The sequence below is a fragment of the Nelusetta ayraudi genome, unplaced genomic scaffold, assembly GCF_046127955.1.
Source record: "Nelusetta ayraudi isolate G7.1 ecotype Tasmania unplaced genomic scaffold, CSIRO-AGI_Nayr_v1 ptg000017l, whole genome shotgun sequence".
In the NCBI taxonomy this organism is placed as follows: domain Eukaryota; kingdom Metazoa; phylum Chordata; class Actinopteri; order Tetraodontiformes; family Monacanthidae; genus Nelusetta; species Nelusetta ayraudi.
The window spans coordinates 4,800,085-4,816,306 of NW_027466067.1; the positions used below are offsets into that span (position 1 = coordinate 4,800,085).

Sequence of the window (16,222 nt, forward strand, 5' to 3'; positions counted from 1 at the left end):
GGAAAGATAAACAGTTCTATAATTTCAAAGACAGATGTCAAAAAGTTGAGCAGCATCCAGAAAAGGTGTGACTAATATGAATCAGAATTGAAATGAGCTCTCTTGTTGATAAACCAGCATCTGACCTGGTGTTCATATGATGCAGCCCGTAATCATAACAGGCATTTCCAGCCGTGACAAGTTGACTTGCCAAATACAGGTGCAACTATTACACAAATGAGCTGGAACGATTGGATTGAAGTGCGGCCGAAGAATCGAATTATTAGTTCCACCACTGGAGAAATTTGACAGCGTAGACTTGCTTTCAAAAAGAATTATAACAACATATCGATATATACCAATAAGTGACTATGAAAAATCTATGTAGTGCCATATGCAAAAACACAAAATGCCTGTTTTGCAGTTGGTGTACTGCAGCTTGCTGTTCTGTTAAGTTCCCTTTTACTGTTGCAGTTACAGTTACACGAAACTATTTGCTCAATCAACCATAAATTGGCACTTCTAGCCATAAATTCCGAGGAGGCCCGGTGGAAGGGGTTAAATCCATTCCGTTGCCATGGAGACAGCGGTCGCCACTTGACAAGCGACAACAAGGCGGAGGGACCGCGAGTGGCACTTGATTGACGTTCAGAAAGAGGCGGGATATCACGGTTCCCGTGGGCTCATTGGGCGGACGCAGGCCATGTGACAGGGTTGGAATGCGAATGAAAATAGTGTCTTTGGCCCATCCCTGCTCCGCTCTCTCGCTGCTTCTGCTGCTGCTGCTGCTGCTCGTCTCTGAGCGCAGCCAGCGAAGCGACCATCCAGACATGGTGTAGCAGCAGAGAAACACACGCGCGCACACACACACACACTCACACACACACGCACACACACATACACGCACACGCGGCCAGAGAGACGACGTGAGGTCACGGCGAACACGTTCACGGTAAGGCCGTGTCCGGCTTGCTTTCCAACACGCGCTGTCACGACTGGCACGAGGGGCTTTGACCGCGAGTGTTTGGCGTGCGTGCATGAACTCGTGACACTAGCTAACGGCTTCCGCGGGCCCCGAGACAGCTGCACGCAGCGGCGTTTGTTTACCGCCGCGCTCCTCGCCTGCCAACCTTGACAGCCAGCCGAGCGGCTAAGTTTAGCCGCCGCTGGACGCCATGTATACAAACAGCGGTGCCGTAAAGGACGTCAAGCTTGAGCAGACCCGGTGGTGGTGGTGGTAGTGGTGTTGGTGTTGGGGGCTGCTAACGTTAGCCATGGGCTGTAATGGAATTCAGAAATGCGCTCCAGCTCCCGTTGGAGCAAGGGGGAGAGAAACTGGCCATGAATGAAAATGAGTCCGAGGGGTAAAAAAGTGTGCAAACCTTAAAGTGCCCCTGTTAGCTCCTCGTGTCGGTAAAATGTTGCTTAAAGTGTGAGCTAAAGTTAGCCGGGTGGTTATCTTGGAGAACTTTGGTCTGGCCTTTGGCACAGAGCAGGAGAAGTAAGTTATTTTGACAAGTGTAGGTCAACTCGGAGGATAGCCTCAATTCCCCTCCAGAGCTGGATTAAGGGGGTCGCGTCCTTCCAGTGACCCGACGTGGTCATCATTATATCTTAGTTATAGATAATCCCTCCGCACTCCGTCTGCGTTTATGGTTAAATCCTTAAGCCTGCGACCCTTGGCCATCAAGTTCATTTGTCATCATATGTGGCCCTTGTTACCTACTTTATTAGATCATTCTTGGTAAATATAAAGAACTAACACATTAGAAGCGAAACTTCTCCGATTTCCCGGTTTTATTTCCCTTCTCATGAAGGCCTGTGGCATAACAACATAAGTCACGAGTTATGTGACTTCTCAGTCTAATAAATTAAAGCTTCATTAAAACAAATATAAATAAAGGATAGAAACACTGCGAAAGGTTGGTGGTTCAAATCCCGCTCCATCCCAGTCTGTCGTTGTGTCCTCCTTCTAAATTGCTCCAGAAATTGTAAAGTGCTGTGGGTACCGTGAAGGTGCTGGAATATATAAGTGCAGTCCATTTACCAAATCTGATTCTCTGTTATCGGTTATCCGTGGCACTTTGAACTCTACCAATGGCCCGTCTTGGTTCCTGTTGCATTGGAGGACCACTGGAGCTGCAGAGCACCTTGTCCTTCAGAGCAGGTCACAATTAGACTTGGAATTGGAGGTGATGGGACAAACTTAACTTGAAAAGCATGGGATATTATCCTGATATAACACTGTCTTGATGTCACCCTTTGTCAGCGTGAACAAAAGTGACTGCCATGTAGCCCGTCCAATTACAGGTCTGGCAAAGCTGTCAATTACGATGCAGTTGGTGTGATCAAGGCGTAATAATCTGATAAATTACAGGTTCCTTTGCCAGTGGTTCTCATGAACCCTGTCATATTCTATTCATCAACCGATTTGCATTTTGTGCAGTGTTGCACCCTAATGTTAGACAGGGATCCTCTGGTCAGGATTTTGGGACAGGACATCTTTTATTATCATGGGATCCAAGACCAGTCTGCTGTCCTGGGTTGAAAGTCAGCTTGTTTTCTGAAGGCAGCCGCGCACATTTTCATTGTGCCCCCAGCTCATCTGAGTTCATACCTGACCTATTTCTCTTCCTCATGGTGTAATTGTCCCTGGAGTAATGCCCCGGAGAACGCTTTGATAGAACTGCCTTGATGAAACCCGTTTGTTTAATCCCAGTGCTCTGCCAGAACCATTTAGCAGTGGTATTTATAGATCTGAGGGAGAACCTTTTCATTCGCGTCTTTTGGCTGCCCCCCAGTTTTATCACTCTGTCTGCCCACTTGCCTGCTTCCCTTAGGTTTATTTTGAGACTTGCTATTGGTCCAAGCAGTTTTTAGCATCCTGCAGAGCGTCTCCGCCTCACCACCGCCACTCGTCGACCCGCTGTAGCGAGGCAAGTGAAAGTGTTTTTGTGAAAGCACAGCGTGAGTCCATGTACGCCGGCACGTGGGACGCGTGTGCCACACACTTAAGATGGAAAGCGGCCAGCAGAGGGTTTTTGTGCCGGCCTGCTCAGCTGTGGATGAATCAGACGTGTCGGCCTGCAGCTACCCCATCAGTCATTCTTCGTGATGAGAGTGAATCTCTCTCTCCCTTACATACTCTGACAAAGGCAGTGGGACTGGCTGCTCTGTTTGGACAAGACCCATCAACCTTTATCAGCCTCGGGCGATGACCCGCAGCATCAACCCAGACGCAGACAGTGCTGCGTTGCAAGGAGATGTGGAAGCTGACTTGTCCCGTCACAGTTCAGAGTTCAGGTCAATGGCTGCAAATAATGAAGATGGACGAGCGCCGCTTCACTTATTTTATGTATTAGCTTGTAGTTTGATTTATATCCTGGCCAGAGTTTCAAGTTTTATACCAAGTGGTCTGAAACTGGCCTGGATTTCCTTCAAAACTTTAATAAAAAAGTATTACTTTAATCTACTTTTTTATTTTCAATTTCCCCACTTGGACCAACACAGGCTTTAGACTGCAGTAATTCTTGAAATAATCTACAGGTTTCCAATAAACATTAAATTGACAGCACTTACAAAACTCTGTGTATAACTGTGTGTGTAACTGCAGTAAGAAGGTTGTGGGTTCAATCCCGGGCCTGCAACCTTTCTGTGTGGCGTGTGCATGTTCTCCCTGTGCCTTCGTGGGCTCTCTCCGGGTTCTCCGGCTTCCTCCCACAGTCCAAAAACTTGCATGTTAGGTGAAATGGAAACTATAAATTGTCTGTAGGTGTGCATGCGAGTGCAAACGTTTGTTCGTCTCTTAAGTGGCCCTGCGATGCACAGCCGACTTGTCCAGGGTGTCACCCTGCCTTTGCCTTGTGACAGCTGGGATAGGCGCTAGCAGAGACCCGTGATCCTGAGCTCAGGAAAAAGCGGGTATTGAAAATGCATGGATGGATGTGTGAAGTGGCACACTAGCGCTCTCATTATTGCTGGATGAGGAAATGAATTAATTCCAAAAAAGAAAAATGAAGGCCTGACATGTGGCCATGCACTCAAAAGTGCTCCCCCCAATTGACCTTCCTTTTTTCGCCCCAATATAGGATTTTATTTCAACAATATAGAACGTTTCATCTTTGAATTGGTCTGATTCTGCCCCTCACAGAACTCGCACATCCTGATGTAGTTACACAGAAATGCTTCTGACGATGCCGTTGACACCCGTACAGTAGAAGAAGAAGAAGAATTTGTCTCTTTTTTTGTTGCCCCTTCCTCTCGGCCCCTTCACTTTATTCTCGTATCCCCAAGCAATTTAAGGTCTTTGGCTTTACACACTTGGGTCCATTCAGTCCACTCACATCAAACGGCGCCGCTCCATCTCTCCACTCCACCCGGTGTTTTGACCCCATCTGCCGCGCAGCTCTGCAGTCAAGTGCGCATCCTGAGGCTCCCCGTTCCTCGCTGCGTCGCCAGCTAATCTATATGCTAATGAGAAGATGATAATCAATGAGGTTCGCGCATGGTTGACCCCAATCAATACCACATTGCGGCAGCAAGCGATTTAAATGGCTACATTTTCTCCAGCCAGACAGCCGACTATCATGTCAGTGCAGCGGGGCAAGACCGCAAGTATGCCATTATTCTCCTGTTTCATCCGCACTCCTCCACACAAACGGACGTGGCTGCCGCTGAAGGGAGCTTTGAGTTTCATTCCACTTTGATGAGGAAATTTCAGGGTTTTTTTCTTTTTTTCAGTTCATTCTCAGAAATGCTAGACGTGTTCTTCGCATTCCTCCCCGAGACCTCTGCACATTATTTGTGATTTTATCAGTTCAACTGATTATTTTTTTTTTTTTTTGGAACGTTCTTTGAAACCCGTGCATGGGTGACTCACAGCCACTGGATAATTGACTTCTTGACTCGGTCTCAGGAATTGATAGTGATCACCGTCTTTTTCGGGAAAGAAAATGAGATGTTGGTCTGGCAGTGTTGCTGCAGCTCCGGGCGTCAGCAGAGCGAGAGTCGGGCCATGAGAAACGGCGAGGCCGCTCTAGCAGTATGTAAACAGACTTGTGTTTACGGTGGATATTCTGGCTTGAAATATGCCATTTCTCTTTTAAAGGTCCAGTGTGTAAAAAAAATGTAATGAAGCCTGTCTGCCAGTGTGTTTTTATCAGACGGGCTCCCTTAAAAAATGGTGGCACCTTTATTGCTGTATGTATATTCTTATATATATGAGAAGCATGTTTGTTGTACTGCAAGTATGCACTTTTATTAATGTATTTGTTGGCAGTGTGTTGAGCTTTTACCAACATGAAAATAATAAATCAAGCCAGATTTTACACACTGGACCTTTAAACGGGGCTGCTGAGTTTGTGCTGCATGAGGAGTATAGAGACACATTGTGTTTTTATTCTGCTGTTATTTTTTTTCGTCCACATATCATTGTGTTTTGTCTTTTGCGGAATTCATTCGTTCATTTCCTCATTCAGCAGTAATTCAGCAAACGCCCGACGATTTAAAGTCTTGACGGCGCTACTTTGTCACCTGGATAACCACAAAAAAAAGACGCTTGCCTCATTTTGGGAATATGCAAAGAATAAATAAATAAATCAGTGTTCCGACGGCAGCGGAGGGGGAAGGGAGGGACGGCGTAAAAAAAAAAAAAAAAAATCATTGCCATCATCTTCATTAGAGAGGATCCCGCTTGTCCAATGGCCGCGCTGCTCTGCACGGGGATTCCGCCGGCGCCCTGTTGGCTGTCGCTAGGATACCACATAATCAGGAGGCAGGCCGCGGCCTGGTTGGCGGAGTCGGGTGTCGATGCCGGGACCGGGGGAGCCGTGCTTTTGAGTTGTGGGGGTGTGGATGGAGCAGCTGGGGGGGGTGGGGATGGGGTCGGTGGGTGGGTTTCTCTTCGGCGGATATAGCGGGGGAACGGGGGCTCGCACGCGCTCACTCCGTCAGTCCCGCCAGGCGAGCCGGCAGACGCCACGGTGAGGCAGACAAAGAGGAGCGACAACACTGCGCCAGGACAGCACGCTCCCCGGGGGATGGGGCATCATACCCCCGCGTCGCGTCGGGGGGGCCGCAGGAGGTAGGAGCGTCAGGGGTTAGGGACGGGGGGTCTTAGGGGTGGGGGCTTTGTCTCACGGACGCACGCATTCACACACAAACAACATTTTTATTTGGGGGGGGGAAAAAAAAGGACGCACGTGCATGCGTTTCTCTCTGATGGTCCAGCTGACACTAACTGTGTTTCCAATGTGGGTCATGTGAGTCTCTCCCCCCCCCCACCACACACACACACACACACTCACACACACTCACAAGGAGGCCGGCCCAGCGCGGCCGCTCCGCTACTTCCTGAGTTGCGGCCAGGGATGCGCGGAGACAGACAGTCTGTCTGTTTACGGCTCTCATCCCCCCCCCCCACCGCAGCCGATGGGAATCGCCTGGATGCAGATCTGATGGCCGGCTTGCCGGGCCCTCCGATAATGACACCAACATCAACGTGTTTTCCTTTTTAAAAGATGTTCAGCGAATAGTTCCTGAAAGCCTTTTGAGAAAGATGTTTGTGCCTCGCCGCCGCTGTTTGGATGCCGAGGCAAACACATGGGTGGACATGGCTTTGGGTTTTCTTTTTTTTCTTTTTTTTTTTTACCTCCCAACCGTTTTAAAGCGTGTATTACTGATGTAGATGTGGAGGTGGGGGTAAAGGATTAGAGCGGGGGAGGGGGAAGCATCGCACCCCACCACTGATGGATGGGTGACTCCTCTTAAAATGACAGGATCTGAAGGCATCATTACCAGATGGGGGTTCTCCCCCACCTCCCTACACACACACACACACACACACACACACACACACAGGGGGAGCAGAATCTTGCATATCAGCTCGTAACTGCATACACACATGCGCAGCTGTGGTGCTTTGTATACAAACAGAGACTCTCTGCCTTGGTTTCCCACACTCACAACCTGGGATACGGGAATATTTAGATTCAAAACAGCATCAGTAATGACTTTATTGTTCCTTTGTCTTGCAGAATTCACAATCCCAGCCAGAGTTTGTGTTGTATTTTGTGTGGAATTGTTGCAATTAAAAGCATTCAGGTGGTGAATTAGTTTTGTCAGAACGGGACTCTCACAAATCTGCATTTCAAATCTATAAAAACAAAGAATGAGATATACAGTATCTCCATTCGGCCCCGACGCAACATTTTTGCAATTGTTCCCCCACCTTAACTGCATTCCCAGCTGGAACGCTGCATGACAGTCTGAAAAACCCAGAAGAGTCTTTCCCTGTAATGATTTATCCACTCAGCAGACATTCAGTCAGCGGCCGGCACGTTATTAGAATGCAAACATGATGTGATGTTTGGAAACAGAAATCAGAGCAGATTTAATACTGTAATCTATAATCCACTTGGCTGCATTTAAGACGTTTTGTAAAGCCAATCACCCACTTCACTCGTCAGATCCCTCATCACGAGCCGCGACGATGTCCATCGTCTGGAGCGTCTTTCCTTTGCTTCTGCAAAGGAAACCTCGGACTTGTTTGCTGAAGATCTCAGTCGGTTCTGCCTCTGCCATTCAGAGGCAGCATATGGTCTTAGCGAGATTGCAGCTCGTTTCCAAGTCTGCTTTGCAGCATAAGTGGGTTACGGAGCCGCGCTCTCGTCCCTAATCCTTTCCAAAGAGTAATGAGCAGCGGGAGGAAGCGACTGAAGAACTGCGGCAGGGCGGCCGGCAGCCTCGCTCTCTGTTTAATTACTTCCATTACGCCCTCTTTTTTTCCTCCAACCCATTTAAAAGTTCTCAACCTGCTGGCGTCGCCCCCTCAACCCCCCTACCTCCCATCCTCTCTCCCCACCGCCCCCCTCACTCGCTCTGTATTCCCGTGCAGCTCGCCTCCGCACACCTCTAACCTCGAGGCTAGGAATTCCATTCTCACTGCTTTGACCTCTTCAGTTCAGCGGCGCTGCTCAGTTTTTTTGGGTCACCTGAACTTCCCACCAAACACAGCCTTTGTCATGGCGAGCAGCTCACATCCCATGAAAACATTCTTCTTCTTCACCCCTGAACCTTCTCCTTGCCTTTTGCAAAATGTCTTTGTTTGGCCTCTCAGTGTCATCTTGGTTTTCGCACTTGACACGGTGATGCTCTTCAGTCTTCCTTCGTCCGCTCGGGAAGCTTTCTGAACTTTTCCTTCAAGGAGATCCATTCAGAATTCAGCACAAAAGCAATTCAGTTGTGTTGTCGTCATTTGTGTCTTTTTAGTCAGAATGTGATGGTTTCATTTTCAGTTGAATAGGATTGGGTGTGTCTATTTTCATTGCTTAATCGTCCCTGTAGCGTGTTGTCTAGTCTCTCACTGTGTAAGAAGGTTTCATTCAGAACTGCTTCTAATTCTAGCTCGTCATTGTGACCACACGCCGTTAAATATATTTGTGTTCATGCTCCAGCTTCCTTTTGCCTCTTCTCCTCTTAAACAGCACAGGCTGTATGGTTTTATTCCAGCAGGGTCTTGAATTCTCAAAGCGACGTCACTGTTGTGATTAAAAGCACGAAAACAAACACGACTTCAAAGGAATTGTTAATTCCCCGGTGCTGACGCATATTTTCTACTGCGGTGCTTTGTAATGCGGTGGTTTTATTCATGTTATTTATTTCACGCTGCTTCCACACAATGGGCCGTCGTCTGGTCGGAGCAAAATCTCATCGCGCTCGTTAAAACTAGAAATAAAGCAACTGGTTGATCAAAGAAAGGACTTCTCTCCTAGTTGTACCCTTGTTGCAAGAGTTGTAATAGATCTCTTAGAAAGGACCTGCATCATACATTAAACCGGCGTATTTCTTTAGATTCTGTATTTTAAGATGTTTATTTTGCGTCCCGGGTTTGAGTAAAACCAGTCTTGGGCAACTGATATTGCAAAGAAAATGAGATCTTTGGAACTTAACTGTCTGTTTGAATCAAAATCAAACCAAAAGTATTGGTGACATCACAAAGGAATGCTTTCCAAAAAATGTATTTTAACGCTTACTAAAATGTGGAGCAAGCACACAAAGTAGAGGGTGGGCTTTTCTAATTATTTGAATTATTATTTGAAAATATGGGATAACTTTCCTCAGTTACAAAACATGAAAAGAAGCAGAATTTTGTTTGGTTAATCCAACTGACATTTGAGCTTGCTGAAAAAGAAAGAAGAAAATTGTACGATATTCTGTCCATGTCCTCATTTAGCAAACACTCTGATCAAACTGAGCTGAGTGGAGAACAGAAGATGGATATTCATCAGTGTCAAAGTGTGAAGAAGAACCTCGCAGGACCTGTGAGCGGAGTAAACAGCCTTGTCGTCTCACAGCCTCCTCACTCTTCCCCCCTCCAGGCACAGGAGAGCCATTCAGAAGAGCCGGGGGTCAAAGGTGAGACGAGCAGAGGGCACCATGGAGAGTGAGCCGGGGGCCCAGGCTGCGGCCACGGCCCACAGCGCCGGGACCACCAGCGCGACCACGGTTGCCGTCACAAACACCACTGCTGCCTCCTCGGGCTCGGCCACCTCTTCCAGCACCGCAGCCCCAAGCATCGGCAGCAGCGGTGGCGGTGGCTCGAGCACCGCTGCTGCCTCCATTGCTGCCACATCTGCTGGTGGCTCCAGCACCTCGAGCAGCACTTCCAGCAGCAGCACGACGACGGGAAGACAGGCGGTGCCTCAGATATCTGTTTACAGCGGGATTCCTGACCGGCAGACGGTGCAGGTGGGTGTCCAAATTCGTCTGCAAATGTGGCTTTTTTTTTATTGTGAGTTAGAAAAAAATTGGAAATCTGAATTTGCAGCAGGGGGTGGACCTTCTCTGCTGGCCTAACCATACTTAGAAAAGTACATTTTCCCGTAAATATGATAATAAAGTTATTGTCCATAGTCTGTTCTTTTCGCATGATATGATATCCACAGGGTTGCGCTGCTTCCACTGTCGTTCGTTACAGTAGAGTTTTTATCCAATCATATTTCAGCCGGCTTGCGTTGCCAGGCGCCATGAAATCTGCCTTAAGCCAGCAGAATCCACGACGGCTGAAGAGCAGATAAAGACTTAGTTGCAGAATCATCTACAATTTAAAATGTAAATACCGTGGCGCAGTGGCGCAGCAGCTGTCGACGTGTTCAATTGTTCACTAATTTAATAATTCAATCATTTGTTTGTTATTAAAACTTTGTGAAAGAGTCTCTTAAAATCACCCTTTTTTGTCAATTCTGACGGTATCAGGCCTTTGTTACTTACGTAGTCCAAATGATGATTTAAATGCTCACCCAGATCCCCCGTGAATTCTCACTCTGTGGTGATATTGAGGGTAACAATAGGTGAGGTTCATTCAGGGTGGCCTAAATATGACGTCACTGATGGCCGAGGTGTGAAATGCACGACCCGCCAGTGTTGAGCAGGAGCTTTATCCTGCTGAAACGTCCAATTTTAACTGCATGTGCAGAAGGGAGCATGTGGGTTGTGATTCGTCGCACTCAAAGGAATCACATTCCACAGTGATTCCTAATGCTGTATGTCAGATCCACGCAGTGTCTGCAAACTTTTCCCACATCTGTGCCATCTTGTGTCAATAACCGCTTTAAAAAGTCTGCCAGATGGTTGCTCTGCTGCCCCCTGTTGGTACAAATGCTGCACACGCTGAGTGCGCTTGAAATAAACACTTCAGTTTCACCATCGTTTTCCTGAGTGACTCCAGCAAGAAGGGCCGCCGCAGTAAATGACCAGGTTGCAGGGACGAGCCCAAGTTGTAGGAAGGATTGCCTTTGGTGCATTACTGCTCTTGACCCTTTGACCCAGAGGATAAGCCCGTCCACAGGCTTAACCTCTGCCTGAATGAGGACCGGGCAGCCGTTACTGCCGACGCCTTGACAGCTCAGGTTTTGTTCTACCCGTCGCCGCCTTTCTGAATTCAGCTCACTGACAACAACTAAGTGTCAAAGCCCTTATTGTCAACTCGGAGCTCAGATCCTCCCCTAATTGTGAGTCGTTCGTCAGGTCGACATCCTCTCCGGTTTCTTAGCAACGAGGCCGAGGGCACGTCTGGGAGGTGAAGGGTGAAGGTCCGCAATCGCTCGGAGGTTCCGTCTGCTCGTGAAATCAGTGAAGGAGGCGTCGAGACTTTTCTTTCAGCGTTGAACAAGAGGTGTTTTGCAAAATGTGAGACGCCGCGAACGTCCATCCACGCGGGGGACAGTTTCATTAAGATGATGCGAGTGTTGCCGGTCTGCTGCCTGCTTCGCTCTGAGGTAGTACGGCTGTTTTTGATGCTATTATTGGGACGAATAAATACCCCGCTGACTCAACGAGCAGCGAGCGCTCTTACGGTTTAGCAGAAATGTGAATCGTGTTTTGATAATCGTGTTTTCCACAGCCGTGGCTACGTTCTTAATTGGAAAAAAAAAAAAAAAGTTGCATAAATCAGCTTGGCTTGGTTTGAAAGCTGCGTTACATTGAAGAAATTTCAGAAAATGTTCACAGTTGCATTGCTTTAGACTTCATTGGGATTAGAAAATTTAGAGCTGTCTGTCTGTCTGTCTATCTGTTTGTCTATCTATCTATCTATCTATCTATCTATCTATCTATCTCACACACACACAAAGACTTTGAGAGTGTTTTTGCTTGTGGTATCTACACCATCTGCATGCTATTGATGAATCATTAACGATCGTCCATGTTTTATTAACAAGCTGCTCGCGTGTGTGTGTGTGTGTGTGTGTGTGTGTGTGTGTGTGTGTGTGTGTGTGTGTGTGTGTGTGTGTGTGTGTGTGTGTGTGTGTGTGTGCGCAGGTGTTTCAGCAGGCGCTGCACCGGCAGCCCAACACGGCGGCGCAGTACCTGCAGCAGATGTACGCCGCCCAGCAGCAGCATCTGATGCTGCAGACGGCCGCCCTGCAGCAGCAGCACAGCCTGAGCACGGCGCAGCTCCAGAGCCTGGCCGCCGTGCAGCAGGTCGGCCAACGCCGCTCAGCTCGTTGTCGAGATGCCGGAGGTGGAGCTGGCGCGTCTGAAAGTGTGTAAATTGCCTCATCCGCCTCTCCCTCTCTCTCTCCCTCTCTCTCTCTCTCTCTCCTCCCTTCCCTCGAGATAGGCCAGCATTGCAGCCGGCCGGCAAAGCTCTTCGCAAAATGGCACTTCGTCGCAGCAAACGGGCTCCACTCAGGCCACGGTGAGTGCAACCAGAGTGTCGGTCTCCCTGTAAAGAGCTGCTGCGCTTCGACTTGCCCCTTGTGCGTCAGGTGCAGCGCCTAACTTAGTCCATCTAACACAAATAACGCAAGTAGATGCAGCTCATCAGGTTTGCATTGAGCTTCTTTTTTTTTCCACATTTAAAGGTCCAGCCTGTAAAATTTTGGCTTGATTTCTGATTTTTATTTTGGTAAAAGCTCAACACACTGCCCATAAATACATTCATGAAAGTGTATACTTGCAGTACGATACAAGTCATTTGGTTCTCATATATATAAGAATATCCATAGAGCATTAAGGGTCTTGCTCCGCCATTTTTTAAGGAAGCCCCGCTGACGGTGCCCTAAATACGACACTCGCTGCCAGTGGGGCTTCCTTCAGAATTTTACACACCACGAATGACCATGATTTGTAACTTGACCCGGTAACAGACACGTCCAGAATCTCTCAGCGCGACTGTATTCACGTGCATTCCCACATACATAATGCTGTCAAGAAAAAACAAACCGACTCTCAAGCGACCATCTCCTCCCACCCGCAGATCAACTTGACCACCTCCCCGGCCGCAGCTCAGCTCATCAGCAGGGCCCAGAGCATCAGCTCCACCCCCACCAGTATCTCCCAGCAGGCCGTGCTGCTGGGCAGCCCGTCCAGCACCACTCTCACGGCCAGCCAGGCGCAGATGTACCTGCGCGCGCAGATGGTGAGGGGGCGAGCGTAGCCGCAGGCCACACATGCATGCGTAATGCATATATGCATCAATGTGATCGCAGGCATCAGCCGCTTGAATGAATAAGCGCTCGCGTGTTTTGCTATCTGTGCACATGCACTGCGCGCTCGCTTACTGTCGGCCTAAACCAGGGCTGGGCAAACTTTCTGACTGCTGGGCCACGATGGCTTGTAAAATTTGAGCAGGAGCAGAATCTTTGTCTTTGAAGCCCCACGGTATTTGGCTCTTTATTGAAATGACTCTCAAAACAGAAATTAGAAAAATTCGAGATCTTCTTCGGGAATGAAAGAAGTACCGGTAAACTGTATTCTTATTGGACTTATCTGAGCTATAAACTTTACAGTAGCAGCGCAAAGGTAGCAGGTTTTCCCTCAGTTTATTTTATTGTCACGTTGCTGGGCCTTCATGGTTGCTGTGAGCTTATGAATGAACGAGTGAATGACAGCGCACAGTTTTTACCACCGCATAATGAGATGCAAAGCCCGTCTTTTGTCAGGATGGTAAAAGCAAGAATGCGTAGAGAAAAATAGATTTGTCAGCGTGACTTGTCAAGGTTGTTCATTGTCAGTGTCGTTTTGTTATCAATGAAAGCACATGATTCATTTTAAGTCTGCCATGTTCTTTTTTTTTTTCAAAAAGCATTTATTGCTGCTTTATTACAACCTCGCCATTGTCAGGACGCCGTCGTAACTTTTCAAGTCATACAGCAGACGAGTCCTGTCGTTCAAAGCACATTTCCCAGCCCTTTGCCTCAGAGGAGATTGTTGGCGCCTTCTTTTCATATAATGAACCTGGTAGAGTTTGTCCTCATCAGTTTGCCTCTTGAAGTCGGTGTTGTGTCTGTGTGCTGCCTCCCAGGCCCAGCAGAGTAACCTTGTCCAGGTTGCCCGAAGCCTCGGCCGAGCCGTCCCGCTGTCCTCGCAGCTCATCTTCGCTCCCACCGCCACCGTCACGGCCGTCCAATCAGACGGCTCCGCGCAGGCTTCATCACAGGTAGGCTGACTAAAATATACAGATTATTAAAAAAAGAAATGCATTAAATTACTTTCCTTGTTGAACAACTCAAAGTCAAAGCCAAACGCTCCCCCTTTTTTCCCCCCCTCTGCAAGAATCAGGTTCAGAACCTTACCATCCGGGGCCAGCAGGTGGCGACCACGTCCTCCTCTCAGAGCCACACGCTGCAGGCTCTCAGTCTGAAGCAGAGCCCTGTGCCCATTCAACCTGCCTCGCTGATCAAGAGCTCCAGTCAGGGCGCTCAGGTCTCGGCGGGGGGCAAGTCGGCTTCCTCTGACGGCTCGTTGGATGGAGGGAAGAAGACGGACGGCGCCGCCGCCGTCACGGAGGTCCGAGCCATTAACATGAGCCGCAGCGTCACGGCCGTCAACGCCCGGTCGCTCATCACCCCGGGTGAGTCGACGCCTAACTTCCCCTAAAGATTGGATTCCTGTCCCGAGCAGTAGCTGTAGTCGGCAGTAATCAGAGTGAAAATAAATAAATAAAGGAAAGTCAGAAATTGATTAAGGACGACTATTTGGTTTGCCTGTGCAATCAATTAGTTTGCATTTATTTGCAATCATCATGGGCTGTGTTTGTAATATAATACTTTTACCCAAATTAATTCTTAAATAGTGTTTGCTCCCCTTACCTGCACTTCTTTTTTTGACTAAATTTGAATCTTTTTGACCTTTCTGATCTCTGCATTGAAGTTTGCGGGACAAAATAATGATGAAATGGTCACAATTTCACATTTACATCCCTGTTTGATTGAAATTTAACAAACAAGACAACTCTTAGAAATATGTGTCACAAACATATAAACGTATTCTACCTCATTGTTATGCCACAAGTCTCTCTTCATCCATTATTTCTGACTTGCGGTGGCAAACTGAGCATCGCACCTGCTCAGCGTTTGCTCGCCGTCACACTGAAGCACAGCCGGCCCGTCCCTGACGCTCACCGGGCCGCTCACCGGGCCGCTCACTGGGCCGCTCACTGGGCCGTAGATTCGAAATCTTGTCGCCGTCGACCGTTTGGTCCCGATAAAAACTGCACGTATGTAAAAATATGAACTGCCTTTTGTCCCCTTTATACAACAGCCCGTGAATTTCCTCACTCGGCTGTAAGTTTATTTATATTTGTTTATTTTTTTTTGCGGACAGTAACACGAATCCATCTGAAGGCAGCTGCCCTCTCTCTCCTGCAGCAGCAGCAGCAGCAGCAGCAGATATCCATTTCAAAAACAGTCTCTGCGCCTCCAGCAGCTGTCATTGACACAGCAGACGCTCGCACTCGTCTTATTGGCAAGATAAGGCGGAGGAAGAGATCTCCACTGTGCTCTCCTTAAATAGCTCTCCATGTCGTGCGAGCGCGGCACGTCGGGGGTGGGGGCCCCCCTTCGCCTCTCGTCCATTCACCCGCTGACGGGGCGAGTGAGGCGGGGTGGTGGGACGGCATTATCATAGGCGGCGTGTGCCACTGTGTCTGGGAACAATCCCGCCGCTTTGTGCACGGCAGCCTTGAAGAGGCGCGCCGCCACACAAGGGTCCGAGGAAACCTCTTGCTGTGTAATTGAAAGTCAGCAGCTGCTATTTTCCTTCCTCCTCTCAGAGAGAGTGAGGTGAGTGTGCACCAAGTGGACAATGAATCGTTCTATTTTTTTATTTATTTATTTATTTTATTTTATTTTGCAGGACCACATCAGGCTGATTTTTTTGTTTTTTTGTTTTTTGGATAATGTCCTCGCAGGGCATCACATGGCCCCTAAAGAGGAAATATACATAGCTTGCACAGTGCAAATACTTACTGTAAGTCAAGCATATGTTAGACTGCACTGTTAGTGGTGGGTTGTTGTTTTTTCTTTCTTCCATTTTTCATTGTTGTTTTTAAATCTTCTTTTCCGTCCGTCGACTGGGGAGGAGGGATTTCGCCAGCGCGCCGGTGCACGACTGCGTTTCGCTTTGTTGCCGTAATGGATTCGCACAAAATGAAAGGGAGAACAGAGGCTGCGAATCCGGCGCCGCACGGCTGCCTAGGAAGGAAAAGAAAAGAAAGGAGAAGAGAGAGAGAGAGAGAAAAGAGACAGCGTGCGTTGCCATAGCAGCAGGCCGTGCGGGGACAGGTGGAAGTTAACACGCTGCGTGCTTGTCGCTTCATCGCGCACGGGTCCGTTCACGGGTCCGTTCACAACTTTGTCTCTGTGTTACTATCTTGTTTTATTTATCACGCCGCTGCAAAGATGAGGGAGGCTGCTTCCAGCTCGTTATTGACGTCCCTGGCCACAAAAGGATTTAAGCAGAA

The 16,222-nt window shown here is 48.3% G+C and overlaps 1 protein-coding gene across 5 annotated transcripts in view; it reads left to right on the plus strand.

Annotated features, from left to right (window-relative positions):
- The first annotated feature begins 740 nt into the window (after nucleotides 1-740).
- phc2b (polyhomeotic homolog 2b (Drosophila)) overlaps nucleotides 741-16,222 on the plus strand; it is a 335,956-nt gene continuing 320,474 nt past the window's right edge. For 2 of the 5 annotated variants that reach the window (XR_012926531.1, XM_076024903.1), the window contains exons 1-7: nucleotides 5,939-6,061; nucleotides 9,357-9,726; nucleotides 11,797-11,958; nucleotides 12,098-12,175; nucleotides 12,737-12,898; nucleotides 13,784-13,918; nucleotides 14,035-14,332. Coding sequence is in view for 4 of the 5 variants with exons in the window: in XM_076024903.1 (XP_075881018.1) it covers nucleotides 6,018-6,061; nucleotides 9,357-9,726; nucleotides 11,797-11,958; nucleotides 12,098-12,175; nucleotides 12,737-12,898; nucleotides 13,784-13,918; nucleotides 14,035-14,332 (1,249 nt within the window). In the remaining variant the exon portion in view is untranslated. Of the gene's footprint in view, nucleotides 932-5,937; nucleotides 6,062-9,356; nucleotides 9,727-11,796; nucleotides 11,959-12,097; nucleotides 12,176-12,736; nucleotides 12,899-13,783; nucleotides 13,919-14,034; nucleotides 14,333-16,222 lie in introns of those variants that run through there. The other 3 variants (XM_076024905.1, XM_076024904.1, XM_076024906.1) reach the window with 3 other exon arrangements.